The sequence below is a fragment of the Rhipicephalus sanguineus genome, chromosome 1 (assembly GCF_013339695.2).
Source record: "Rhipicephalus sanguineus isolate Rsan-2018 chromosome 1, BIME_Rsan_1.4, whole genome shotgun sequence".
NCBI classification, from domain to species: Eukaryota; Metazoa; Arthropoda; class Arachnida; order Ixodida; family Ixodidae; genus Rhipicephalus; species Rhipicephalus sanguineus.
Window position 1 is genome coordinate 255,573,105 of NC_051176.1, and position 27,963 is coordinate 255,601,067.

The 27,963-nt window shown below is 42.7% G+C and overlaps 1 protein-coding gene across 1 annotated transcript; it reads right to left on the reverse strand.

Annotated features, from left to right (window-relative positions):
* On the reverse strand, window positions 1-24,972 carry LOC119378260 (protein BANP-like). Its single transcript, XM_049411431.1, is given in 10 exon segments — window positions 1-132; window positions 134-193; window positions 5,565-5,771; window positions 9,356-9,477; window positions 15,313-15,552; window positions 17,110-17,199; window positions 17,265-17,272; window positions 17,363-17,544; window positions 19,667-19,775; window positions 24,856-24,972. Coding segments are annotated over 9 exon segments (1,134 nt in total). The 5' UTR covers window positions 19,772-19,775; window positions 24,856-24,972; the 3' UTR covers window positions 1-12.
* Window positions 24,973-27,963: the final 2,991 nt, after the last annotated feature.

Consider the following 27,963-nt stretch of genomic DNA (forward strand, 5'->3'; position numbering starts at 1 on the left):
TCCATGCAATGTTTAGAGCTGCTTTAAGGAATTATAGTAACAGTTGGATTTATCATCAGATGAGCCATCTACAGCTGTTGCCAGAATATGGTTTCCATTTAAAATCTGAATCTGGTGTGTTTGCTGGATCTGGGGCAAGTTGCTCAGCAGTGGCATGAACAACTTGGAAGTCACCATGCTGTGTGCAGAATACCTCTGCAAAAGGAAAAACAAAAGTTAAAATACTACCAAATGATTAACATATGTTAACAAAATGTAGAATAACACAAAATTTACAACCCACAGCCACTGATCATCACATCATCTGTGCTTCTTATAATATAACTGCATCAGTGCCACGGGTTAACTCAGTCAGCAGAAATGCTCTGATCAATCACATTGGCACTTAAGATGGTAATGCTATGTACCAGCACATAAACCACACAAACAAGCTATGCTAACAATATCTAAAAATTCTGCTTATACAACAACAAAGAACATGGTGCTATACACTAAATGAATAAAAAATTAACGGGCCCAGCAACATTTTGATAAGTTATCACAGAATGCCTTATGATTAGTCTATAACTCAAGAGAGTTGCGAGTTGGACTAGATGGAACAAATCATTCATAATCATACTGAGCACACAAACACTAGACAAGGGTTTGTCTTCGTTCTTTTGTCCCTTGGCTACTGTTTTGCACCTAGTACCATTACGAATGATTAGCCTATTTTGCCAGAGAAATCTCCTGCCACAAAACTTTTTTTAATCCTCAAGTATAGGCAAAGTTAGAGCACAAGGCAAGCGCTTTCTCTTTTCTTGTCACACAAGCACACTGGGAGCTACATAGGGGGATGGCATGTGTCCAGTACACTGCCACTATACATCATGACCTAGAGCATTTTCTTTTCTTCTCTTTTCTCTGAACTAGTTTGACCAATACTTCCAATGCAGGTGTCTGCGATGCCAGCATGTGTAAGCACACCATGGCGGCCACGGTAGCTACATGATCCACAGAAAAAAGCAAAGTACAACTGTCTTATTTGAGTGTGTGTTCACACTGGTGTATGGCCAAGCTATGCAAGCACCTGCTGTGGACTGGCTTTGTTCTGCACCAGCTTCACTGACGGATAGCAGCCAGTCCGGATTGTGCATTTTGAAGTGCTCTCAATCAGTGAAGATTAGGTGATGTCTGTTGAGATACCTAGTTCACGAGGCATGTAAAAGAGCTGGCATGCACTGGCAAGCATACAATGGTTTTGGGAAGCAACAATATGCATCAGTATGGACCATGCATACGCAGACAAAGACTGACTTCGGGCACGTAGTGTTTGAAAGAGCATACATCTAGTTTGCTGGTTGCCCCTCACAAAAATGTAGAAGACAAAACCACTATGCAGACAACTGTCACCAGAAGAGCAAATATAACACATTTTGTCTGCAATTTTGATATCATACATATTTATACTTCATTTAACTGAATATGAGCTACAATACTATTGGTGAGAATGTTCTTTCAATCATAAAATCAGCCAATACATGTAAGGCCTGCTTGCTGCACAGTTGATGACATTGCGAAGAAGAGAGCATGCGATTTTTGGCCAATTCTGACACAAAATTACAATAATACTTGAGTTTTACGTGCCAAAACCACAGTATGATTATGAGCATGCCATAGTAGAGGGCTGCAGAAATTTTGACCATCTGGTGTTTTTTAATGTGCACTGACACTCAGTACACAGACCTCTAGCAATGCGCCTCCATCGAAATGCGATCACCACAGCCGGGATCAAACTCACGACCATCGGCTCGGTAGTTGAGCACCTTAGCTCCTGCTACCACAGAAACGGACGAAACAAATTTGTAAATTCCCTCTTTCTCACCATTTGCAGAATACGGTTTAGTGGAGAATCATACAGGAGCAACAACACTGGCAGCAGCTATTTGATGATGCAAGCATAACCAGAGGCACACATAGCTAACAGCAGTCCAGTGACGTACATATTTCACTTAACTGCATTGACAGTAAGATAATCATTAACTGATGTAATTTCATCATTTTCTTTCGATGAGAACACTAACACAACTGAAAAATTTTTCAAATGCATTGTAGTTGGACAAAGCCCCCCACAATGTTGCACCAGCTCTGCTACTCCCATCAACGGTACTGGCAAACCCCGTATCCACAAATGTTAAGAAGGTTACAGAAAACTAATCTCTCTAATATACTTCAGTTCAACTTGGCCATGCTCTTGGTGTATTTTTTTGTGTACAGCCCTACAGCAAATTTCATGGTATTTGAGGTTTTATGTTTCTCAGGACTGTTGAAGTGATGATGTGTTTCTTCGTTGTTGGAGATCCTCGGTCCAAGTACTGTGGTCGGAGTGGCTATCCTACTCTCGTGAGGAGTGTCTGACCTGTTTGTGTTTGATGGAGACGATCTCTTTGGGCCAATCAGCATGGCCACCTGAAGTTCTTCATATGTGTTGTGTAGTACAAGGGCATCTAACTTGCTCATTGCAGCACTCCAAGGAAGGCCCGGTGCATTTTATATGACATGAGGACAAGGATGTCTGTTTTGGTCATTTCAGTATTTGTGAGGAAGTTCTAGCAGTTATAAGAGTTGCAGAAGTTGCGACACTATGTGCTGTCTGATCCTATAATGTAACAGAATCTGGGTATACACTGAAAGTTGAAGAGCACTTACAGAAAGAGCTCTGCGATCTACACCATGCTGTGCAAGAACATAGCTGATGGCCATGTGAGGCAGTACAATGGGCTTTTTAAATCAGTATGAGAAGTGAATTTTAACAGACAGTCAAGCTTATCTTTTGCAACTTGAACTGAACCTGAACTGACTGAAACGAATGCAGCCATTCTGAACACGAAGCTGAACAATGCCGAGCAAAGCAATGGAACCATTCTGAACAAGTTCGAATTCTCTGGTTAGATTCAAAAGGAAAACAAATGCTGTGAATCAGTTAGGCATTCGGCACTGAACGTATAATAGGAAAGTGTAGTATTTGTCCACAGTAATTGTGGTTTCAACTACTGAATTGATTACTAAACTAAGCATTCAATTGACTACTGCAAAAATACAAAAAGGTCCTTTTAATAATTCAGGCTCTGTGTATAGAATGATCTTGTCCACTTCCACGCATGGCATGTTCTATAATCACATTTTTCATTCAAGTTTAAATTCTGGGGTATGAAGTGCCAAAACCACATGATTATGTGGCTTGTTGCAGTAGGAGATGCTAGATTGATTCTGCAACCTTGGGATCCTTTAATGTGTACCTATATGTGCGGTCTGTGGTTTGACATGCCATATTCAATCTTGCTGCCTCTCTAGTGCTTTATTGCAGTTGAAGAAACGAAATTGTCTGTATTCAGGGACAAAACAGCTCAGTTAGTTTTTGAAGCACTTAATCGAGCAGGGAACTTATGTTTGGGAGCAGTTAGTAAAAAAAATAATAAAAATTAAAAATGAAGCGATCCCTTTTAGTTTTGGAATAGCACAGGAACAAAGCACCATTAGGAAACTATTTTATGATAGTTAGGGCGAATAAATTTCCATGTCAAAGCTATTCAAATGGTAAAGTAGCTAAAAATCACACCATCTCCCGCTAAAGGGGACTATGAGGCGATGCGAAGCAGTGTTTCGGCATGTAGAGCCCGCGTTTCAGAGGTGGAGTGGTGAGGGGGAAAGGGTAGAGGGGAAGTGGAGAGGGGGAATGCAGAGGGGAGGGGAGAGGGGGAAAGGGGAGAGGGGAACGGGGAGAGGAGGAAATATGGGAGGGGAGAGGAGTGGAGATGGGGATGGGAAAGAGAAATGAGGGGGGAAGGGAAGGGGAGATGTGATGTGGAGAGGGAAAAGGGAGAGCGGGAGTGGAGAGGGGAAGTGGAAAAGGTATGCGCATGCGCAGTAAGGGTGGTCACGCCGCACACCACCACCACCACCACCGGATTGAACTCCACTATAAGATGCTTCACATCTAATTGATGCCTCCGAGAAGCTCCTAGCAGCCTGGCGGTGCTGGTATGGTCACAGTAATTAAAAGGTGATCATGGCCTCACGAGCAGCTGCACTTGGACTCGATGCAGCCACAGTGGGTGCAGAAAAATAGAGGCGGGAATTTCACTAGACTAACGGCGCCTTGGAAAAAGGAAAGGGGTGATTACATTATGCATCTGGCCAAAATGTGACCTGCGGTAGGTGGATTAACGTGCATGGTTCCCTCCAGACACTAAATTATCAACACTCACTCAGGAGTTTTTTCAACCATTCAGTGGACATTATTTTTCGTATATCATTCAGCAACTGTGGCTGTTTACTACAACGTATGTTTATCATCTTCGTTGAAACATGTGTCTCAACTGCTTGTTCCTGCAGCGCACGCTGCTCTTTCTGAAGAGTGTGTGATGAGCATAGCTAGTGAATCTGGCCTCAGAGTGGCCCACCTAAAGAGGTGTCCAAACGACACAGCAAGTTTCGCCAGCGCAACAATCACGTGACATGATCTAGCCTTGTGCGCTCCCTATTAGTGCTGCCCTTAGCCGTGACCTTGAGAGAGCTCGCAAAAAACCTGATGTCGCAAAAAATGCTCAGCACAGGTGGTGTCTGAACTTGAGAGAGTAAGGTTAAGAAGGAGACGATGGTGTCTTGCGGAGATGGCACACCGTCCATAGCCATGGCAATCCACTTGTCCGGGCAAATTCTTGATGCTCCTAACATCACAGATGCAATGTATCTGCATGGAAATAATGGCTGCCTGGCAAGCCGAGAATGCAGGACTATATTACCACCATAAAAGTGAGCGCGGCATAGTCAGATATTAGGCCTACTTTTGCTGGCTTCAGTTCCATCCGAAATGGCAGATGAAGCAGAACCATAGTTATTTATATTGCTGTGGGTTTCTGCTAAAACTGTGTTTTGGAGCAGCATGGTGCAATTTCAGGGAATATGACGGCTTTGGCGCAACTTGGCGCAGGAAGTCGTAAATGCAGTCCTTTCGAGGAATTGGCACAGCTGTGCCACACCTGTGCATTTCTCCAGACCAGGGGGTCGGCAACTTGCGGCCTGTGGGGCAGTACTATGCGGCTCCCGGCACGTCAGAAACACTTTCCCCCCTATGTAACCGATGAACACCTCCCAAATAATCGATGAACACCTCCACGACTTTCTACATCTATTGGTGAACAACCTTGATGTAGATATTTGTGAGTTGGCTAAGAATCTTCAGCACCAAAAGTCGCATCCTATGTTTTCAAATTGCAACCTTGTGACACGTGTGCTGAAAATAAACATGATTTCTATTCCAGTTTTGTACATCATTATTGTCAATTCACTGAATCCGCCTCAAAAGGGTGCCGACCCCTGCTCTAGACTAAAGAAAAAAATTGAGAATAAGAGCATTATACAGACAATTACTTCGAAAAAGTACACCTCATAGGAAAGGTACCGAGCTGTCAGTGTTGCTGATCTTGATTTCCTTTTTTTTTTTTATCAGAAGATGTTATAAGCCATGCTATAAGCCAAAAGAGCACAGGTTGGGCAGTAGTATAACATAATGACCAGCATACCTGCCCTTCAGACACTGCAGCAGCAGCTGCTAGCTCAGCTTCCTCATTGTTTCCATCCTCAATCGTTTGCAGAGAGAAAGTGCAAAACTCCGAGGCTTGCGGAACTAGCTCGATGCTGTTCATGCTATCCTCTGACACCTCTGGCTCATTTTGGGACGCCCCAGATTTCTGGAAACTAGATGAACCTGTTGCAGTTGAACCAGGTACCTGGAAAAGCAACCAATGCTGCAGCTACAGATCACTATTTAAAATCACATTTACATGCAATAGTGGTGTCCACAGACAAGTAAAACCGCAGTAAACTGGATTGGTGCTGTCCCACAATTTTTCCACAAAGGTTATGGTATGCTATGAAAATAATAAACAACATATAACATAGTTTATAAATTCTTGGCTGTGAGTTTTTCTTTTTAAAGAACAGAAGGATTTACGAGAACTGGGAAACCATAAGTTCCAAGAAACACCAAAACTGAACAATAGGACAGTTTTAACCTGAAAAGCAGCACATTTCAAATAGCTTTGCCTACAAATACTCACAAGAAACCTCAGATTAAAATTAATAGGCATGCTCACTCATTACCATTATGAAATATGTAATTCTGCAATAAAGACACACAAATAATTCTGCAAAACAAGACATGCACATCAGAGTCTGGTCCCTGTCCTTTGCATGTACCAAGGAACTACACTGTATGAGGCTTGCAATTTACACTTCAACCATGATTAGTTGTGGTTACTCAACCTGCTCATCAAGTATACAGATATAATCCGTGTTACATAACATGGGGGGTGTTCATAAACTTACCGTATTTACAAGATTGTAAGTCGTCTCGAATGTAGGTCGGCCCCCCTTAAAATCGCACGGCAAAAAAAAAGAAAAAAAAGCGCGAGCGCATTTCATAAAGGAAATTTATTTACGATGTCGCTGAAGAAAAATTCGAATCCCGGTGTGCAAAGGTGGCTTCACGGCGGAGCTTCAAAGCCATGCAGGAAAGCTAGCTTCGCGGCAATACGCAAAAATCATTTTTAGAAAATTTTCTGCGAACCGTTGCTGAGGGTGCGGGTTACACACGAGAAAACACGGTATATGTTACAGGTGGAGCCAAAACGTAAACATAATGTCGTAACCATGCCACAACGCGCCTGATTTCTCGTTTGTTTCGGTTTTGGTTGTAAATCGACCTAACAAACTAGTTTCGGTTTCGATTGTAAGTCGACCCCCCAACTTCGTATTTCAAATTTCAAATTTAGACAAAATAGGTCGACCTACAATCGCCTAAATACGGTAAAACTACTCTTGCAATGGAACAAACAGTAAGCATCAAAACTTAGTTGGGAGTTTATTTTTTCTCTACACATACCATTCAAAATACTCTACTACTATTCAAAATACTACTATTCTGAATGAAACTTTTATACTTCAAGAAAAGGCTTGCACTTATTGTAATACCTATTATGTACCTCTGTTACGTAACTGTGGCACTGACAGTACAACCTTCATGAACAATGCTCATAAGTGTTTAAGGTTAATTAGCAAGGTCACTGGCGCGTAAACCACGGGGGGGGGGGGGGGGGGATCCTGAACCCCCTTGTGTTCAGGCTGGGGGGGACACCCCTTGCATTGTCTCCCCTTGAGATTTATCTTTCAAACGACATATATTTGAATTGCTTGAGAGTTAAGTATAGTTCAATGAACTTTTTTTGTTAATGCCTATTTACTCTGTAGTGTGTGTAGGCCTGTGTTCAATACCCTTCATCTACATGAGACTATTGAAATCGCAACTGCCACTTGACCGCTTTTAGAAAAGACTCAATAGAACAATACACTTACATGAGCTGGGAAACCATTCTCGTTTTTTTTACACGAAAGTGTTCTATGCCGGGGTCCACCACGGCTCCATTGATGTACTTCCGTCACGGATATGACGTTGTAAAATATAAAGACTAACAGTGGGCAAAGAAAAAAACCAGAAGAAAAAGTTTTGTCACCGGGAATCGAACTTACGACCCCTCGACCCGCAGCGCGAAACGATTTGGCCACGGATGGCACGTTCTTCAATGCTAACGGCGAGCTATTTATATACACCATTTGCCGGTGGCTGTACTCAGATATCTGTGTTACAGCGTGTTTTCGTTATCACTAGCGAGATGGCGCGAAGGGCTCGAAGAGCGTAGAAGAGCGCGCTTGAAAGGTCGTCACCATTGCGACGAGCGCCCACGCCTACAGGGCGTGCTCGCTTGTGCATGCGCTTATCTCGTGATCGCGGTGGTTTGTACATCTCGCGTTGAGAGCACGAAGGTCACTTGGCTCACTGCAGCGGCCGCTTTTGCAAAAGGAGCGCGGTGCTCATGCAGAAATAAGTTACAAATGTGACAGTTAGTTCGCTCTCATCCTGTGTATGTTCGTTCCGTGCATCCTTTCTGCTTGAGCAGCGCATTGCAAGTTTCGAGCGGCTTGCCGTTCTTCGCGTGACGTTACAATTTGTTGCTGTAGCATTCATTCCATCGTCCTTGGGGCGAAAGAATGCGCAACAAACGCTCAACTACATCTGTGAAGACACGTTTCACTTTCGTGTTATACCAATTCCTATGACAGAGGGATCAGCCATGTTTTTTAATTTTATTTCAAAGCATGATTTTAATATTTATATAAATAAATAAATATAACAAAATGGCCACTATAGTGAGATGTGTGTCCCCCCTTGCGATTTAACTGGATTTACACCACTGAGCATGGTCAACAATCTATGGCTCTCACTGCTATATGTAGCCATCAGTGTTCACATACTCATTTATAACAACGCTGCCTAGAACCAGCCCACAGTTGACAGCAACCATGCTATACCTGGCCTTCCACATCATCGGTGTCACATACATGCATGAAAAACTTTTAGTAAAAGAGGTTTCGATTTTTCATGCACATTGGTATCATGATACCTGTTTGACCATGGCGCTTTGGTGCGACAAGTAAGGCGTGCGACATGCAGCATGGATTTTTTTCACCAATTTTGCCCATACACACAAGAAAAGAAAGCCTGGCTGCTTTTTCTATTCAGCTGAAATATTTTTTAATAATGTTGATAATTCCTTCATCCACAATATATCAGTGCTATGCATACTTGAATATAGTATGATGAACAACACAAGCAAACCCGCCATGGTGGTCTAGTGGTTATGGTGCTCGACTGCTGACCGAAGGTCATGAGATTGAATCCCGGCAGCAGCGGCCACATTTCGATGGAGGTGAAATGCAGAAAGGCCTGCGTGCTTAGATTTAGGTGCCCGTTAAAGAACCCCAGGTGGTCGAAATTACCTTAGTCCTCCACTATGGCATCTCTCATAATCATATTGTGGTTTTGGGACATAAAACGCCAATTATTATATTGAACAACACAAGCAATTACAGTGTGCTTCACCATAAGCATATCACTACAGACTGACAAAGCTATGCTGGCCATTTTCTTGACTCTGACCTGTAAAAGTTGGAGGAAAATCTGGAAAAGATGACTAACAGAATAAGGGAGGACCAGGAAGAAGAGGGGAACGACAGGAGCCACTGAGAGAAAGGCACAGCAAAGAGTGTATGCTTCTCTGCAGTGTAATGTTGCACTATAATATTTGTATGTTGACTACTAGCAGCCTCCTTCAGTTTTCATATTTTGGCATGCTGCCTAAGTTTACGGGTACATTTTAGATAGTGGTCCCACTGTGCAACACACCGAAGTGGTGCTGAAATGACCAGCTTCAACTGCATTGCCATCATCCACTTCCCTAATCACAGAGATACTCACCTTTGGATTCAAAGGCAGGCCCCTTTTCTTACGCCGAAATGCAGTGCGGCATTTTGAGTCTATATTCAGTTTGATTCTGTCCCAGTCAGCATTGGTCACGTCGAACAAATGTGTTAGATGGCCTGAAATGACATTTTTAAAAATAAACCTTTCACTACAGAATGCAGTGGCACAATAGTCATCCTCAGCAAATGTATCCAACTTTAAACACACTGCTCCCTTCAGTTTAGCCATCATTTTGTGTTTACAACAAGCACACCACAGAGTGAATAAAAAAAAGATGGCTGATCCCTCTGTTATAGGAATCGGTATAACACGAAAATGAAATGTGTCGTCAAAGAAGTAGTCCTTATTGCGTAGCGATATATGAGAGCTTGTACACTGTCTACTCTTGTTTGACAGATATAGCACCACTTGATGTGGACGCACTCACGTTGACACCTAGTGGCACATCTCCGTACCGACGCCAAATGCCCATGATCATGATTTAACCCTTGCGGTAGCTGAAGTTCTGAACATACCATACGTGTAAACCGAATATGGTGAATCCCACATGAAGATGGCATCAAAAAGCACATTACAAACACTGATACCCGATATGCACTCATTCAAAGCGCCGTGAAACGCGGAGAGAAACGCTACGCACGTCGTGTCTTCCCTCTAGCTCGGCCGTTAATTCTCACAGGGCGAGCGGGGAACACGGTGCGACAGCCAGGCGAGTGTCGGAGAGCTATTTTTCGACATGGATGGATGCTATGAGCGAGACTTGAGCTAAAGCCACCACCTCCTGGTGTGTTACAAGCATTGACGAAATTACACTTCTCTTGGAAACGCGCCGAATGGGACGGTCGTAGCAATGGCGCCTCTTATTTTTTTCGAGCCTGGTGCCACATATGTCACCGCCCAGTTATAAAAGGGACGCTCAAAGCATCCATCTATCCATCCAAGAGCACTGTGAAAGATAAAAGGCGCGTTCATGTAGCCCCCGTTACGCGTTTGGCGGTATCTCAGCGGGCTAAACGCCCGCCAGCCATCGTCGCGGACCTGGAGGTCATGAGTTCGACTCCTGGCAACTGAACTTTTTCTTATAGTTTCTTTTTCTTAATTTGGAAAAGGAAACATGAGTTTCTTCAGAGTCCCATCAGCAAAAACGCATCTGAAAGAGAGGGCTCTGTGGATATCTTGCACAAAAGGCTGTTTGTTGCGTCCAGTAGACCCCAGGTCAGCAATGCTGAGAAGCAGCCCAATGACATGTCGGCATGTCTCGCCGCGCCTATAATATAAACTGCTGCAGATTACTCCCCCATGAAGATGTCACAGCTGCCTCAGAACATTTACACCGAGGAGCCTCTCTTACCTTAAGGGGCACAGAGTGCTTTCTCATTGTTTTGTAACTCAGCAAACCGATGCCATATAAAACACGAGCAGGCCAAGCACGACGCTAATCCCTAACTTGGTCAACTTGCCTTTCTAAGAGAGCATCAAGACCGCGTGAATATAGCCAGCCTAGCAAGATTTTCAAATGGTAAATATTTGTGCTTATTCTCAAAGAGGGAACGGCATACGTTGTTTACACCAGCAAGATGGCTCAACCATGAATGCCTCAGCTAAAGAAACATAGTAGTACGTGCAAAGTACAGTGTAGTCAGGATTACAGCACGTTGGTGCTTACCAAATCTGCAATTATATATTAACGAACAAGTTATCTTAGCCTGCAATGCACTGGCAATCTGGTAACGAGCCCCTATGATCTCGTCCGTAGCTTTCATATACCACGCCTACACCATACACATGGTGCGAGTCTTCATAGACGGCTTGCGCACCACTCATACCAATCCTACTTCGAGATCAGCTGTTGTGAGGTTTAGCATTTGATTGATCATGTAGCCTTCGTCATGCAGCATTTGAATACAAGTATAACATGATGAGCGTCCACGTCTAATATATGAAGCCTTCCATATTCACAAACGTGGTAAGGCACGTGTAAGGCTCCCTTTAATTTTTTCACTCCTTCCGAAGGAGATTTCATTCTTATCAGATTGACTACAGTATTGGTTCTGCACATGCTCGTTTCATCCTTTTGTTGTTTGTTGTTTTGCAGAAGTGGTTGAGTATATATGCTGCCTGAAAGAATAAACACTGGGTTGCTTGTCAGCGCATTGGTCTGTGTTCTTTTGTTTCATCCTGTCTTGTATATGAGCATAAATAACAAAAGTTACATCAATTTTTAAATTACTGATCTTAGCTGGCTAAAACAGATCGAGCCCATGCTATTCACCTGGCTGATCAAAGAAATTTCATTTAAGCCACTTGTGTAAAAGCCGAATAAACAAATATTTCATGTTCAAAGGCTTTCTGAAAGGAAAACTGAGGCAGACAAAGAGTGCCCATGGCATAACCTGTGCTGCCTTACATTTCATCACACTGGCAACTTTACCACTGGCACAGCTCCAAAAGGAGGCGCCTCGTGGATTACCTCTGGTGCAATAAGATAAAGTAATACAGTAAAACCTCGTTAATTCGAAGGCCTCGGGCCCGAGAAAAATATCCCAATTAAGCGGGATTCCCAATTATCCGAAACAACGCGAAATCAAAGAAATCAGCCAGAAAACGTGATGTACGGAAGTCACACCTTTATTGTGGCAAGTCAGCCTACTTGGAGAAAAATTCCTCCATGCGTGACTGACGCGTTCGGTAGTTCCCAGCACTGAAAGTCATATTTTCCAGCCTGTCAATGAGGCGCAGCATCTCAGCCTCGCCGCTGTTGCACTCGACGAAGCTGCGCACAACACTCAAGGCATCGATGACATCCGCCAAAGGGGGTGCTCGGGAGGGCTCGTCATCGCTGTCAACATTAGAGGCCGAATCGGTCGATCTCGCAGCTATCTCGCTGTCGATGTCGGCGTAACACGTCTGCACTGTGCACTCGACATTTGCGTACTCGGAGAATCCGATTGGAGTGCACTCCTCGTCCGCGTGCAAAGCCTCATATCGAGCGCAGAGAGTCTCCCCTTCTTCATCAAACGGGCAAGTGACAGCGGTGACAGCAAACTCAGCGGAGGTTGCCTCTTCTTTCACAAAACCGGCGTGCTCAAAACACCGTCGAATAACGGTGGCCTCCACCTGCCTCCATGCGTGAACAATGAGGCAAATACCACCGAGGAGGTCAATGTTATACTCCTTTCCGTTGTCATAGCAAAGGAGCATTCGCTTCAACAGATTGTAGCGATATATTTTCCTGGTATGGTGTATGACGCCCTGGTCCATCGGCTGCGATAGCGACGTCGTGTTCGGGGGTAGAAAGACCAGCCTGATTGCCTGCAGGTTCTGAATGTCGCCGTGAGCTGGGCAATTATCGACGACGAACAAAACGCTGCGCCCTGCGGCCGCAAACTTGCGGTCAAGGTGCTGCACGTATTCTTCAAAGAGTGCAGCCGTCATCCAAGCTTTCTTGTTGTTTTTATAGATCAGGTCATCCTTGGATGGCAGTCGTGCATTTTTGAAACAACGAGGCTTTTCTGTCTTCCCAATAACAAGCAGTGGCAGCTTGTGCTCACCGCACATGCTTGCACCAAACAAAACAGTGATTCTATCTTTGTTCTGTTTCCGCCCCTTAATGTCTGCCTCCTTCAAAGCGAACGTCTTCGTAGGCAACATTTTGTAGAACAGAGCAGCTTCATCAAGGTTGTAAACATCTGCTGCTTCGTACTTGGCGAGTAGTGGAGCCAAGGTGTGCTGCTTCCAGCCGTCGACAACAGACTGATCCGCGCTGCCACTCTCGCCACAAACAGTCACGAATGTCAGGTTGTTGCGCTCCTTAAATCGGCAAAACCATCCATTGCTGCATTTAAACTCAGAATGTCCAAGTTGCAGCGCCAGCTGGTTGGCCTTCTCACGCAATATGGTCCCATTCACAGGAAGGTGTGCTGCGTTGGCTTTCTGCAGCCAGTCGATCAGAGCTGCTTCAACGTCGGCGTACGTAGGCGGGCGTACTCGTGTACGCTTTGACGAGTGCGTCTTGCTGTAAGCATCGAGAATTTTCTCCTTATTCTTGATGATGTTGCACAGCGCTGACAGAGGCACGTGGTGCTTTTCGGCGAGAGCCGTTTTCGACGCCGTCGACTTGCTGGCCTCTTCAATTAAGCACACCTTTTCGTGCAGGGACAAGCTCTTGTACTTCGGCATCTTCCTTCCAAGCACACCTCAATCAACTAATTCACAGGGAAGACACTCAAGCGGAGACAGGAGACAAATGGAGCAGTCGCACCGAATCGCACAATGCTCGCCAGCCGACATCCAAATGGCACAAAGACTCCACAAAACATTCACTTCGCTAGAGTGGCTAACATCGCTGTTGAGATGATGATGATCATGATCGCAACCGCACGCATCGCCGCCTGGCAATTGCTAAAACATGGCGTCTACGACGTATTTCCGGTTAAAAAAAACATGGCCTTCGAGATCCGTACATCAAAAAAAAAATGCATGTTTTAGTTACAGCCTCCGAGATTCGCAACACCCTTTGCATATCTTGGAAGTCGCGGCCAAGTGTGCCAATTAACCGGGAAGTCGCAGACTGGCCGCACCAATTATCCGGTTAAATTTACATGTAAAAATTTGGGACCGCGCGAATAATACAAATTATCCGGGATTCCCAATTAACCGAGTACAAATTACCGAGGTTTTACTGTACTCTGTATTAATCATTGCAAGGAATGAAACGATAATGGCTAACATGTAGTTGTTTCTTAAATACATAATATATACCATCCCCATAAGTTGAAAGGTGAAAATAACTTATCACAACATCTGTTATGCATAATTACGTGGAAGTGTGATTTTTCAGGGTTCTGTATCCAGTTTTTAAGCATGAAGAAGCCCTAAGAGTCAAAATTATGCCACTGTTACAAATGCAGGTGAATCTAGAAATGGGACAAAGCATTGGTGCAGCTTTGGGATTGTTTGCATTCATACTTAGGTATGCTGACTGTACATCATTACATTATAAGCCAGAGAACTAAAAGACATGTTTATAATAAATGTCAGCATGAGCCACTTCACAACAGATGGAAATTCAAGCAGTGCAAAATCAAATGCAGACAAGGCGAAGAAAAGGTACACAAAACACAAGCACTTAGTCAGCACTTGTGTGTGTCTACTTTTTCTTCCTCTTGTCAACATTTGATTTAGTGCTGTTTGAATTTCTACCATGTATCCATACCACTCGTCCAGATGTTAGCTCTTATTAACTTCATAATATAAATCCTAAACTGCATCCTTCATGACAATTACAGAGCAAGAGACCTTTGTTATTTCACTGAGACTAATGTCACAGTAAGTACAAACCTGCTTCTGAGCACAGTACACTGTTAAATAGGCACTTTTAACTACTGCTGGAATGAATAGCAGCAGTGAAGATGCACATTAATTGAACATCAGTTTACAAGGAGTTACACAGCAATTGCCAAACTCAATTGCGTTAAGCCATTTGGTCACATGATAGCAACTTGCAAGCATCTGTAAAAAACTAAAAATGCTCTTATAACACTTTTATGACAATAACTAATACTCAAGTATTTTATACCAAAGTTGCTTATATTCAGTTTTATTAGCATTTCAGTCATCAGCTGCAACCATGCAAACTGCTTTCTTGGTGCTAAGTGCTTGTTATTTCCAACGAAGGTGCACTCGCACACTTGCGGCACATACGGATGCCACCACCTTATAATTTGAAGTGTCTCCAGTGGGTTCACCAGTTTCAGTTGAAGCAAACTGCCATTGAGATGTCACCGATAGTTGCATCTACCATGTTACACTGCCAACTGTCATAGAGTAATAGTGTCAGTCTGCTCAGCAGTAGTTAAGAGTGCCTACATAACAAAAGCATTAGAAATTAGAACAGAGAAACATGCCAACGCATAAAAAATTGGTGTCACCGTTGAAAAGCACCAACTCACATCGAATTCCATATATCATCAACGGGTCCAACTGTTGCTTTTTGTGTTTGCCTGAGCCTGAAATATTAGAACGAGCCTGTGTCTCTCTGTCGAACAGGTGGTCAAGCAAGGTCAGAGCCATCTTCTCCGGTGTAGTGCAGGTGTTGTTGATGTGGAACAATGTGGTTGGATTGATGGGGCAGCGCACTCTCATCTCTGGATTGTTCTCATCCCCAAGCCATGAACCCTGTGGGTAATCCGCTGTGGCAACCACAAAACACAAGTATCAGGAATTAGGAGAAATAAAGCTTGCAGAGCAAAGTGTGACACGATACAGCTGCATCACTGGCCAGATCAACAGGTACGCATTACAGAGATAATAAAGCTGATAAGACATTTCGTGGCCATGAGACAAGGTTTATTACTAATGTATGCGGTTAGATGTTATCTTATACAAGTTCTACTTTCTTATATAATGAGTATTTTGCGACACTAGAAATTAATATGGACAGTGTAGGTGCCCTCTTTAACTAATTAAAAAGTATAAGTAACTTCATACAAAAAAAAGCACTAAAAAACAAGGATACAAGTGAGATGAAAGTGACAATGCGAGTGCTCACCAACAACTAAGCTTTTATTGAAACCCAGAACACTATAAAGAAAGCATAGATGACCACATGTTAAGAAACCAAAACTGGCAACAATTGATTTCAGCTTTTTGCAACGCTACTGAAGGTTGCACAACACACTTGCCACCCAACTCATGATCAAATAACGTTTCTGTGATGTCATGTGCCGTCCTCTCTACAGAACAGCATTGAAAACACTGGGAGTATTACTAGCTCTTACGCATACAGAATCACTTATGCACACCACCACACAATGAGCATCAGCGCCCAAAGCCACTGTTCTGCTGTTCCACTCGTTGCCACGACGACAGCAATACTTGTAGGTGTGAACATTCTTTACTATGAATTCTGAAGTGAGCAAACGCATACAAAATACAATGAAATCATTTTAAAGTGAATATCAAACTATGGTTAATGACAAGAAACTTACTTACCCCAATTTGTCATCACAGGGCATGACTCCCAGTACTACCCTCTTCCTTACCTTTCCTTTTCTTCTCTATCAACCTCTATCTCAACGTACAGCAGCATGGTGTTGCAGCATATAGTTTTATGCAACTTACTGTGCTAAGTCAAAATTAGCATGCCTTTTTTAACAGCTAACACCCTATTCGATTCTGTAAGGAAAAAGTCTATCCCTTTCATTTTCACCATAATCTCATGGCATATTTTCATTGTGTGATGGCTTGGTAGCACTCAATTTCATTGATGTACAATATACATACACTGTACTGGAGATGAAAGGTACCATATAACTCTACTAATTTACAGCCCAAATATTTCTTGAAACATGCCACATATCACATGAATTTACAACTACTAAAAGTTTCTTTCAGATTGTCACGCCCTGTGTTCTTCGCTCATATTTTTCATGCCCCTTAGACTTTATAACACTTTCGAACAACAAAATAACTAAGCTCTCTGTAGAATAAGAACATCTTACAGCACTTAGCTGCTAAGAAAAGTAAACTGTTAATAATTATAGCACAACAAAGCCAACGCATATTTAAATAGGACTACAACATTACCCCTTGCTGCTTGCATGCTGATACCACTGATACTTTTGTTCTGTAGGAAACCTTCTCAAAGACAGCTGCTTTTCACCAAGTATCAACAAATAAATTATTCACATAACATGGAAGATTAATAACACAAGTTACAGATCTCACCAATACAAAAAAATAATTACCTTCAGTGTTCAGAGTTATGAGGGTAACACTTGATCCCGCAGCAAAAGCTGCTACTGGTTCTTCGTCCAAGGAGACAATAGCAGAAGAACCTACAGTAAATTAACATTAAGCTCCATGCCAGTCATGGAACAGTAAAGGTGATAAACTGTATTACCTCCCGAGCTGAAAAGGCAAGAAAATGCATTAGCGAAATTCTGCAAGTGTGCTCTCCACACTTTAAAAGATGAAGGATTAAAAATTTGCTTTATTTACCTGGATAAACGGACGTACCTGCCAAGACCAGACGAGGCTGTCGATACATGCTCTTTTACAGCTGTTGATAGCACTTCAATTTTGTCTTCCAATGTTTGGCATTGGTCAGTTAAAGTATCCAGGCGACCTTCCAATGTTTCAAGTCTTGCAAATATGCTTTCCTTGAAGGACTGAAGCAAAGCCTGGAGACATATTTCAAAACAAACACCTTAAAGATTTCCAAGAAAAATCACCAAGCCATATGACAATGCAACAAAGAAATAGGCTATGATCAGAATGCAGGGCTACAAGCACATCCCGTGGATCTTATTCAGAGAAATGCATGGAGAGGAAATTCACTAAACAAATTTAACACAACTATTAAATCTGGGTTCCAGCATCAAGAAACACCGAATATGTTTACTGCAGAAGAAAAACAAACAATGCCAGAAGGTGAACATAATTTCTATATTTCAATACACAACATTATTCACAGGTGAACGTCTAATCACCTGGCCAGCAAACAAATGAGGGAAAAAGATCATGATAACACTGATATATGAAATAAAAGCAATGAAAGCAACAAAATTTAGGAGTAACACGCAACTGAGTTATAGCAGAAGGTCAGTTTGGTTACAAAGTAGGCATGAATAATTACAATTTTAAGAAAGCTACAAAACCATTCTCCCTTTCTTGTAACTTAGTACAAAACCTCAAAGTATGTCGTTCCAACCAACTATCAACTAGCCCACCACCAGGCATCTTGTTGTATGTATATATATATATAGTCAACTTTTTCTTTTACCCTGCTTGAAATCACCTTCGTAAATATTTTGTATGATACTGAAAGTAAGCTGATAGGTCTACATATAAAGTATGTTCACTCTTTATTGAAGTGGGAAAAAATATTAAGGGCATTCTTTTGATGAGATATCCCACTTGTTTTGCTCGTTTTTCAAGCAAACCATGTCAATGAGTTGCCTGCTTGTCCAAAGAAATGCATGAAGCAGAAGCAACCTCAATGAACATTTCACATTTAAGACTGAAGCAGCTGAGACAGAAGAGTTGAATGACAAGGCACATGGAGCTGAGGATAACCAAATCTGAGGAACGTTCAAATTTGCAGACATCAAAGTGCAGGTTGAAACATAGCTTCAATGGCAACCCCTTGATATATTTTTTTTTATCCCTAACAATATCTTTTGATGCCTATATTCTAAATTTTCTTTCTGCTTCATGCATGCAATGGAGCAACAGTTGTGGCAGCTGGGAAAATATGTTACAACTCTCTACAAGACACTGTGCATTTTAGTGGCACATATTTATTAACCTTAATGTCCCACTCAACATCAGCAACATTTGTCAATGGTACTGATCAGACAATATCTAGATTCCTATGGTGACTGAGACATGCACAAGGTTAACGTTATGATCAATCTTTTAGAATAGCATCACAGCATGGTGCATTTGTCAATGGTACTGATCAGACAATATCTAGATTCCTATGGTGACTGAGACATGCACAAGGTTAACGTTATGATCAATCTTTTAGAATAGCATCACAGCATGGTGTTCCCACCATGTGTAGAATAAGAAAAAAGAAATATACTAAAGGATCAGCATGTCACATTTGTCATATTTTATTATATGTGATCCAGTCAGCATTCAGTCACAATCCTTTCTGAACAAAGTAACCAGGTTCCACTGTTAGGTACGAAACCAACAAAACACACTGTTGTTATATGAGCACAAGAAGAAATTTTACCATACAAGAAGGAAGCAAATTTCAACGATGTACAAGCATGGGCCAGTAGGCACATAATTTACGAGAAAGTGCAAGAAAATGAGGGCCTTCCTTAGGCCTCATTTTTTCGCAGTGTTTCCCCATAAACAAAATGCAAACTTTGGGATCTACAGAAACATTAGGCTGCACATATTCAGCTGCATATTGTGTCTGGGGCTCTCCAGTCATGAGAGCATTCTGAAGAACACCCTTTGTGTGCATGGAATTCCTGCTATTCCAAATACGTGAGCATTATGATCCATATGCTTATTCTTGTAAGGAATTGTGACTCTTTGTATTCAAGACAGTGTGTGCTGTTGCCAGTGTATTACAAACTTTCTCAGTGTCCCAAGAAGGTTTCTGATTTTTTTTTTATCCTCTTCTGTTTTATAGACGGCCTTTTTGAGACAGCAGCAAATAACAGCAACTACAGGTATAGAGGATACGGGAAAGGGAAAAGGGAAGAATGAGCAATAATGCTGCCTTAAGAGTAAGCAATGACCTTGCCTTCACAAATGACAATAATAAGAACTTAGCCTTACGCTGTAAGGTTGATCCATCTCTCCCAACCGCATCCGTTTTAAGCCCTTGACACCCTCAATGTCTTCGTCATTCAATGAATTGTCAGCACTGTTTGGGTGCTTCATATTCCTTAAAGAAAAAGGATTTTCATTTTTCAACTGGCAGTTCCTTCGTCAAACCTACAGGCAAAACGCTTCCTCATAGGAAAGGTATGAACAAATATGAAGCTAGTGTCAAAAATTGTCAAAAACTTTCAAAAAGAACAGCAACAGTTTTGTCAGATCTATTTTGCTCCCTTCAATCACATGTAACACTTTGTTGTTAGCACTGCTAGCATGAAGCTGTAATATTAAACTTTTCAACTGATCTATTAAAACGAGTCTATTAAAATCCCCTACTATTTTAGTAACCAATCTATTACAAGCCCCAGCCTCCACATAAATTACAACTCTTCATTAAAGCAAAGCAATAAGACAGTGACAAGCATTGCAACTTAATATGAGGAAGGTAACAGTTATGTTTTTCCTTGTTCGTTTTCTCCTTGATGTGGATTGAAGTCCCGTCAAGGAGATGATCGACGTCGATGAAGCAGGAGGCAGGTTGGAGGTAATAAAAACTTGAAGGTATATTGCAGCGAAATATTTACAGTCATATGTACATCTTGGCGAAGCACACTGATGATAACATAGACACCAACAGCATCTTACTCTTCTACTCAACTTTTCTTAAGTTAGAGCCTAGAACACTGTTACTACATACGAAGAACCGAGTCTCACTGTTCGACCACCAAGTGGTTACGGCCCAGACAGAAGTTGCATCGTACGGAGTCTTACTGATCGATCAGTTAAGTGATTACAGCCTAGACTGAAGGGAAACGAATTCCGTCCAGTCTTAAGTACCTTGTGGTAAACAAAGAAAAGGGGAGGTGGCCACTGGTGGTCCGCCTCGACATTCCCTTATCCAATCCATTTATCCTCATGTTAAGCCACTCCCTACTGGGCTGTCCCTAATCTCGACAGCAGTGTCTTTACAGTGCAGACAGGCGTTTTGGCACTCTTTCCCATCATGGCTCTCCCTCTCCTTATCCCACGCTCTCAGGGATTCTCACGGTCGAAACACCTGTATCTTAGCCCTGGTGCATTCATGCCATTTTCCCATACTCATCGAGTTGAACTCGCGGAGCCAGTCGTTAAACGGTTCCGGGAAAGAAAAGGCGTCTGCGTGACCCTGCCTCCCACGCATTCGACCTTGCATTGTTGCGAAAGCACATGTCGGTCGTTGTTGGGTTCACGCATACTGTCGCCTCGAGCGACGGCATAGAGCAGGGGATGTCCTCCTCATTTTCCCACACATTCGGGCTGCCAACCTCTGAGAACGGTCGCTTGACCGCAACCCATGCTGGCCATCGTGGGATCGAGCTGCTCCCTGCAGTTTGCCTTCCGTTGATAATTGCACAGTCAAAGACCACGCAGAGAGGGAGCCGAGAAAGAAGCTTTGTACGACGTACAGTGCCGCGCCGTCCCGTCTGCAGTTTCGACGAAACCTAACAGTAACGCTGCACAAGTAGACCAAAAAAAGCAATTTTCCATAGCAACCCAGTCAGTAAAAGAACTACAGACCATAAAAACTGTTGTACAACAGCATAAAAAGTCAGCCTAAGTAATAACAGTGTACATTATACAATTAGATCTCATTACTTAGAGATATATCAAAACAATATTCTGAATAGATAGCATCTGCACTATCAAATCTGCAAATAAATTTTAAAGGAGATTTGATATTATAAAATATGAAATTTTTATTCAGAGGTGCCAAAAGGCCATTCAGACTACTAAAGCAAAACATGGTTTATCTACTTTCGGTTAATGTCTGCTCCTCATATTAAAGCACATCAAACCTAGGGTACAGCAACAATGAACTCCACTCCAGTCACTGCAGATGCAGTTCTGATAGCTGTGCTTCGATGCAGGTAAAATACAACCAGGCCTCTACACTGCAGCAGTAGTTTGTCATAACTCCATCATCAATCCCACAGCATAACATTTCAAAATTCCAAGCACCTTCGGCGATGTTATGCTGCAGCAGTTCCAATTTCAACCAACTAGAAGAAACTGAAGGAAATCAGTGAGTGGGCATCTCAAGCTTCAAAAATTATTGTACTTGCTCCTCAATGACAACTGTGAAGTTACAACTAGACCTGTGCACTGGCGCGTCACGCCACCACTACCACACCAACACCTGTTTTGCTCTCGCCGCCGCCGAAGTCCCAAGAGCGATCACGCCACCGGGCAATAATTGCAGCGTGCCACCGTTTGTCTTTTCCTTTAATGCGAACGGGGAATCTGATCATAAAATACATCAATTCATCGGAAATTCCCGTATCTTTCTCTCCTCCGAAAGTCTCACAAGTATTGCATGACCTCAACGCTGCGGCATCCTCCAGCATTAAAGGGCGAATTCACAACTTGCTGGATAGTATATTCTTGGAGTCTTGGACCAACTACACTATGCATAGACAAATAAAATAGATAAAGAAATCTAGAAGTAAACAATGAACAAGGTGCCGGATTATTCTATTCTTCCAACGGACCAATTTTGTATATTTGTTAGTTGCTATAGCAATTATATGGACACTCTCCACAAGTTTCTGCCGTCGGCATCACCATTATGTTCCGTATAAGTCCAAATCAATAACATCGCTCTGCGCATCATATGTTTTACCCGCGAGTAAAAGCTCGTGAGAGCTGGTGACGAACGCAGCTGAAGCAGAGATGAAACAAGCCAGCCATCTCCGTCGCACAGAGGGCACATGCAATAACATATCACCGCGCATGCGAGGCCTGCCGTCAAATGCTCCTCAAGCAGAGAGAAAATGCCCTGCCCATCTTTCATTGGGCAAAAGAGCATGAAGGGACGCCGGGGGAGGGGGCTGAGTCGCTAAAGCAGCAACTGAGAACTTTGACCATAAGGGCACTGACGCGAGCGCACGCACTGTCTCAGCAGACGTCAGCAAACGGCTTGTATACCCTTGTATGTGCTGTGATTTCACCAATCCACGTTCAGACAACAGAATGCACAAAAACCGCTTCTTTCCTAGTAGCAGCTCTATTCTCATACACCAGAGTTTCGTAGAGTTATGCGAGATCGGATCCAAAACAGCTGCTAGCCTTACCTCTAAAACATGATGCTTTGTTCCCATCGCATTCATTGTACCGCCCTTTCAGCGAAACTGTAATTTTTTTTTTTTTTCAATTCAACGGACTACTTGCCCTCCCAACTCACGACCATTACAGACGTGAAATCTTCAGCCACGCCAACCTCACGAACATCCCGCCTAGTACCACTACAGAACTCAACACTATATACCATGGTAGCCGTACTGACGTGCAACTACAATGGCTTTGGCATAGGCTGCTGTCAGTTATCCTATACTATCTTACCCTCACATTCGGTTAGTAAGATACCACCAATGAACATCAATATAAAATATACTGGGGCAACATGACATGAGTGTTACAACACAACATGTTCAGGTGAAGAAGGAAGCTTGAAGAGATGAAAAATCCTTCAATACGGGGTGTATAAGGAGCTAACGTTTCAATAAGTGGTCCTGTCTTCTTGCTGCCTTGAATACAACTTGTCGAAATGTTGACTCCAGCAACACCACGTGTTCCAGGATTTTTTAACACTGCATGTGCGCGTGTGACCAAAATTATATGGACCATGGGAGCGTGTGCTGAAATTGGCGTCTGTACCATCCAGTGGCAAGCTTACTGCTGTCGAGAGCATTGCTCTGGCCACGCATTTACCAGAGAACTGCTCTCTACAGCAGACGGTTCGCCACTAAACAGTGCAGACGTCAATTTCGGCATGCATTTCCGTGGTTCGTACACTCTTGCTCACATGTGTACTATCGGCGTCAAATGAAACCCGAACACCGGCAATCCTTCGCACGGTGTAGTGCGCACCATCTTGTCATCACCATTGACAGGCGCGCGCATCCGTTTTGACCGCACTGCTCATATGCGCGCCTGTCCATGGTGATAATTGGACGGCGCGCACTATACCACTGTGAAGGCTTGCCGGTGTTTGGGTTTCATTTGACACGAATAGTGCATCATACGAATATTGACCACACTAAATGCCGACCTTTCATATTACAACAGCATAAACTTTGTTTACAAATTCTGAGTAAATTAACGAAAACCACTAAAATGGCAAATCTAAATTTCTTTGACTAGGCAGCGCAGTTCGGTCATGCACATTTTACCATATTACATTTACATAAACATGCCAGTGTGGCTTAGAAATACATTTACCTAGGTAAGATGAATAAATGAGAAGGGGAGTTTGTAAGAACAGCATCCGGTGAAAGAAAACTTACAAATTTATGTTTTTGCTAAATGTAAAGCTTTTGGTAAAAATGTGTACTGCTTACAACCAAACTATCTACCTTCCCAGCAACAAAGTGTTCTCTCACTCTTTCTCTCCGCTTGGACCTTATTTAATCCTATTTGCCTTTACAACTCTGCACTAAATAACAATACTACTGCAAAGTTTATGATGTATAAAGATGGTCAGTTTGAAATGTTATACATCACTTCAGTCTATACTTCGTGAATAGCACTTCAGGAACACCCACTTAAGCAAGACGTTTTCTTGAGTGAGTTGGTGCATAACTTATATGGAATAAATAGAAGCATGGGAAAAAATAAGGATGACACAAGTTTATAGGATTGTGTGCTTGTCCTAGTTTTTCTTTTTTTCTGCCCTTGTTTTTTTTATATCGCTCACGTAAGCACACTGAAAATTTCGCGCAAGCTGTAAACTAATGTATTATACTCCAGAATAATATGATATGGTTACTAGCGTAAAAGGAGACGGGGATGAAAAGAAGAAACACGGGAACACGCTAGCGGGGTCCCGTGCTTCATCTTTTCGTCCCCGTCTCCTTTTACGCTAGTAACCATGTCATATTGCTCTCAATACCAACTAGCCCAACTTTCCGTCTTAACTGCATTATACTCGTCTACTTTAGACAATCAAACAGATAGTTTACAGAATTGCAATATCTGGTCTTGGCGCAGAACTAGAGCAGCTAACGTTGTACTTTTTTTTCCTACATTTGCCTATTTTCGACAACTTATTGAAAATTATGCTTCAAACAGACGGTAGAGTTTAGCTTTCTTTTAACTTCAACAAACTTCACTCAAATCAGTCTAGGGAGCGTCTAAAAAAGACGTTTCTTCCCCATCCAGAAGCCGCATTCGGGTCCAATAATGCCTTGCTATCTTTGTCCGTACAGAATAGTAGTAGTAGTAGTATCCTCTACTGCATGGCTCATACCCACTCAGGGGGATTGGCCAAGAAGTCGTCCTACGAAAAAAAAAATTTTTTTTTCATATTTTGAGTATTGAATGCTGATGCCAATAAAAAGAATAAATAAATAAACAACAGCAATGAATATACAAAAAAAAACATGTACGCATCAATGAAAGAGTGCAATAATAGTTTTTTAAACATACAGATCAGACACTTTAATCATTGTCCTGAATAGGAATTAGAATAAAAATAAGAAGAAGAAGAAGCACAATAATAATGAAAATAATATCAAAACTTTTTTTTTTCTGTTATAATAATACTTACACAAGCGGAAATTTAAAGCCGTATTCGTTTTGTTTCGTGAAGGTAGCTACACATGGCATCAAACGCATTTCTGTGGCTGAAGCCCAGAGTTGAAGCACCGAAGGTAAGCACATTGTCAATTGTGAAGTGCAGCCCCAGGTTAGCGAATGGGATATCAAGAAGTCTTTTTCTGAGTAATCTGTATCTGCGACATGATAAAAAGTAGTGCTCTATTGATCCCTTTCTAAACAAAAGTGACATAGGGGCAATATCGCCAGACCAGCCCTGTGTGAATATAGATTTAACGGGGGCACACGACATCGTAGTCTAGTTACTAATACTTCCAATTGTCTAGTAGGACACCATTGGATCTTTCACAGAAATTTTGAATGACTAAATTCTGTCCTAGCTGTTATTGATTCTATGGCGTCTGCACGAAGTGAAAATTTTCTATATCTAATCGCAGTTATACTGGCCACTACAGGAAGGACAGAAAGAATTGGACCATTCAATGCAGCTCGCGCTAGTGAGTCAGCCATTTCATTTAATTCTAATCCAGAGGGGCCAGGTACCCATAATAATTTTAAAGGAGTACTGACACGATTTTGAAGTGCAGCAAAACGGACGTTTTTGGTTTCCTTGGCATGTAGTGTTAACGCTCTCCCCACACCGCATCCGCGAAACACGTATAAATATTTAAGTTTGATTTTAAAGTTTTCATCTCCCAGCATCTGCAAGGCAGCTTCACCGCATGGAGAGCCCTATGACGTTTGAAGTCAGCTCACTTGGTTTGCGAAATCTGGGTTCTGCATGCAGCCTAAACCACAGAAATCGCTGTCGGAGGCACTGGACGACAGTTCACTCATCATGAACCACGTTCGACTGACAGCAAAGGACAGCAGGTGCATATTTCGTGGGTTGCAGTCTGCCCGTGACGTCACGGGCCGACTTGACACGTCACTATGAATCCGCCCTCTTGAAACCGAAACCGAAACTGCTGGTTGAAAGAAGCGGTATTAAAAATATATGCAATGCATCCCCAGGCACCACGACACTCTTTTTAGGGTTCTCGACACCCGTGCTTTCATTTAGAGCAACAACCCGAAAAATTTTTAAATTCATGTCAGTACTCCTTTAAGAGCTTCAGCTGTGGAGGAATCAGCGTCAGGAACGTCTTTAGGGCAGTTGATTTTGATGAAGCTGTAAGGGACGTGCATACTGACATGGAGTCTGTCATTATTATTGCGCTATGGGCGTTCAAAGCTAATTTACGCAGAGCTAGAATAATTGCCAAGAGTTCAGCTTCAAAAATGGGGGTGAAGTCCGGTAGTCTTAATGAAAATGACCAGCCAAGCGAAGGGAAGTAAATGCCTACTCCTGCCTTTTCGTCTATTACCAGTGATGCTACCGAGGAATTCTCATTTGGAGCAGTTTTTGGAGCAGCAAAATTTCCGTTTTGGAGCACTTCGGCGCAGCAAAAAGTTTCATCTTGGAGCACTTTGGAGCAGATAATCTTGCATCTGGGAGCACTCTGGAGCAGCAAATTTTACATCCTGGAGCACACTACAGAAGCATATTGCATCAACATTCAAGCCCCTGAATATTTATTATGGGGCTCTTATGAAGGCTAGAAATATTTCGATTAATTGCAAATCTCATGGAAAAAAATCATCTCAGGAGAACTTCATACTTCATTCGCTAAGGAAAAAATAAGGGCTCATGCATTTGAGTGTTCTGGATTAACCTCCTCGGTGATTATTTTCGACGCTAACAAATAAACAGAATTCCGGATCAATAAAATTGCATTTTATGAAATAACACTCTAAATACATCAATGCGGTTATCAGCAGACGTGGTAGACAAACGCCGCGATGTAAAGCAATGCCTCAATGCCAAAGAGCCACACTGTCCCTAATGCATTCCCCTAAGAAAACTCCAAGGCGAAAGCCAGGTTCTTTTTCTCCTCTATCGACGGGTAGATCCTCCTCCTCCCTCTCTGCAAGCTTTCTGCACCTGGTTTTGCGCTATCTCCATGATCGGCGCACCGATCACGGAAGCAGTGTAAAGTGACGATGTCATGTGATGACGTCATCACGTGACATCATGATATATGACGCCATGGTGACGTCACACGTTTTGACGATCTATGACGTGATGATGACGCCATCACATGATGATTATTTTTTGCATCAATCGATTGACGCCGCCGACAGTCTATTTTCGTGTTTGATAAAGCATCTAAGGCTTTCGCATTAATATTGCGTATTGAACGTTAACAGCCTGGCCGTTAACAACCTCGCCTTACATACCAAACTGTCTTCCACCATGTCACCTCTGTGCCATGCGCGAAACAGCTTCGCTTCCACTTCACAAAGTGAAATGGCTGCTAATTTTTTTTAAATTTTTATTGTGATAGCAATTATATGGACACTCTCGGCGGATTTTTGCCGTTGCCGTTGCTGTAACTTTCCGTATAAAGTCCAAATTAATAACATCACGTGCATTCTAGCCGCGGGTAAAAGCTCGCGAGCACTGGCAACGAACGCGACTGAAGCGGAGATTAAACTAGCCAGCCGTCTGTCTCTGTCGCACGGACAGCGCATGAGATAACATCTTCCCGCGTGCGGACCTGCCCCGTCTTTCGTAAGGAGCACGAAGGGGCGCCAGGGGAGCAGAGGTGGGGGGGAGAGGG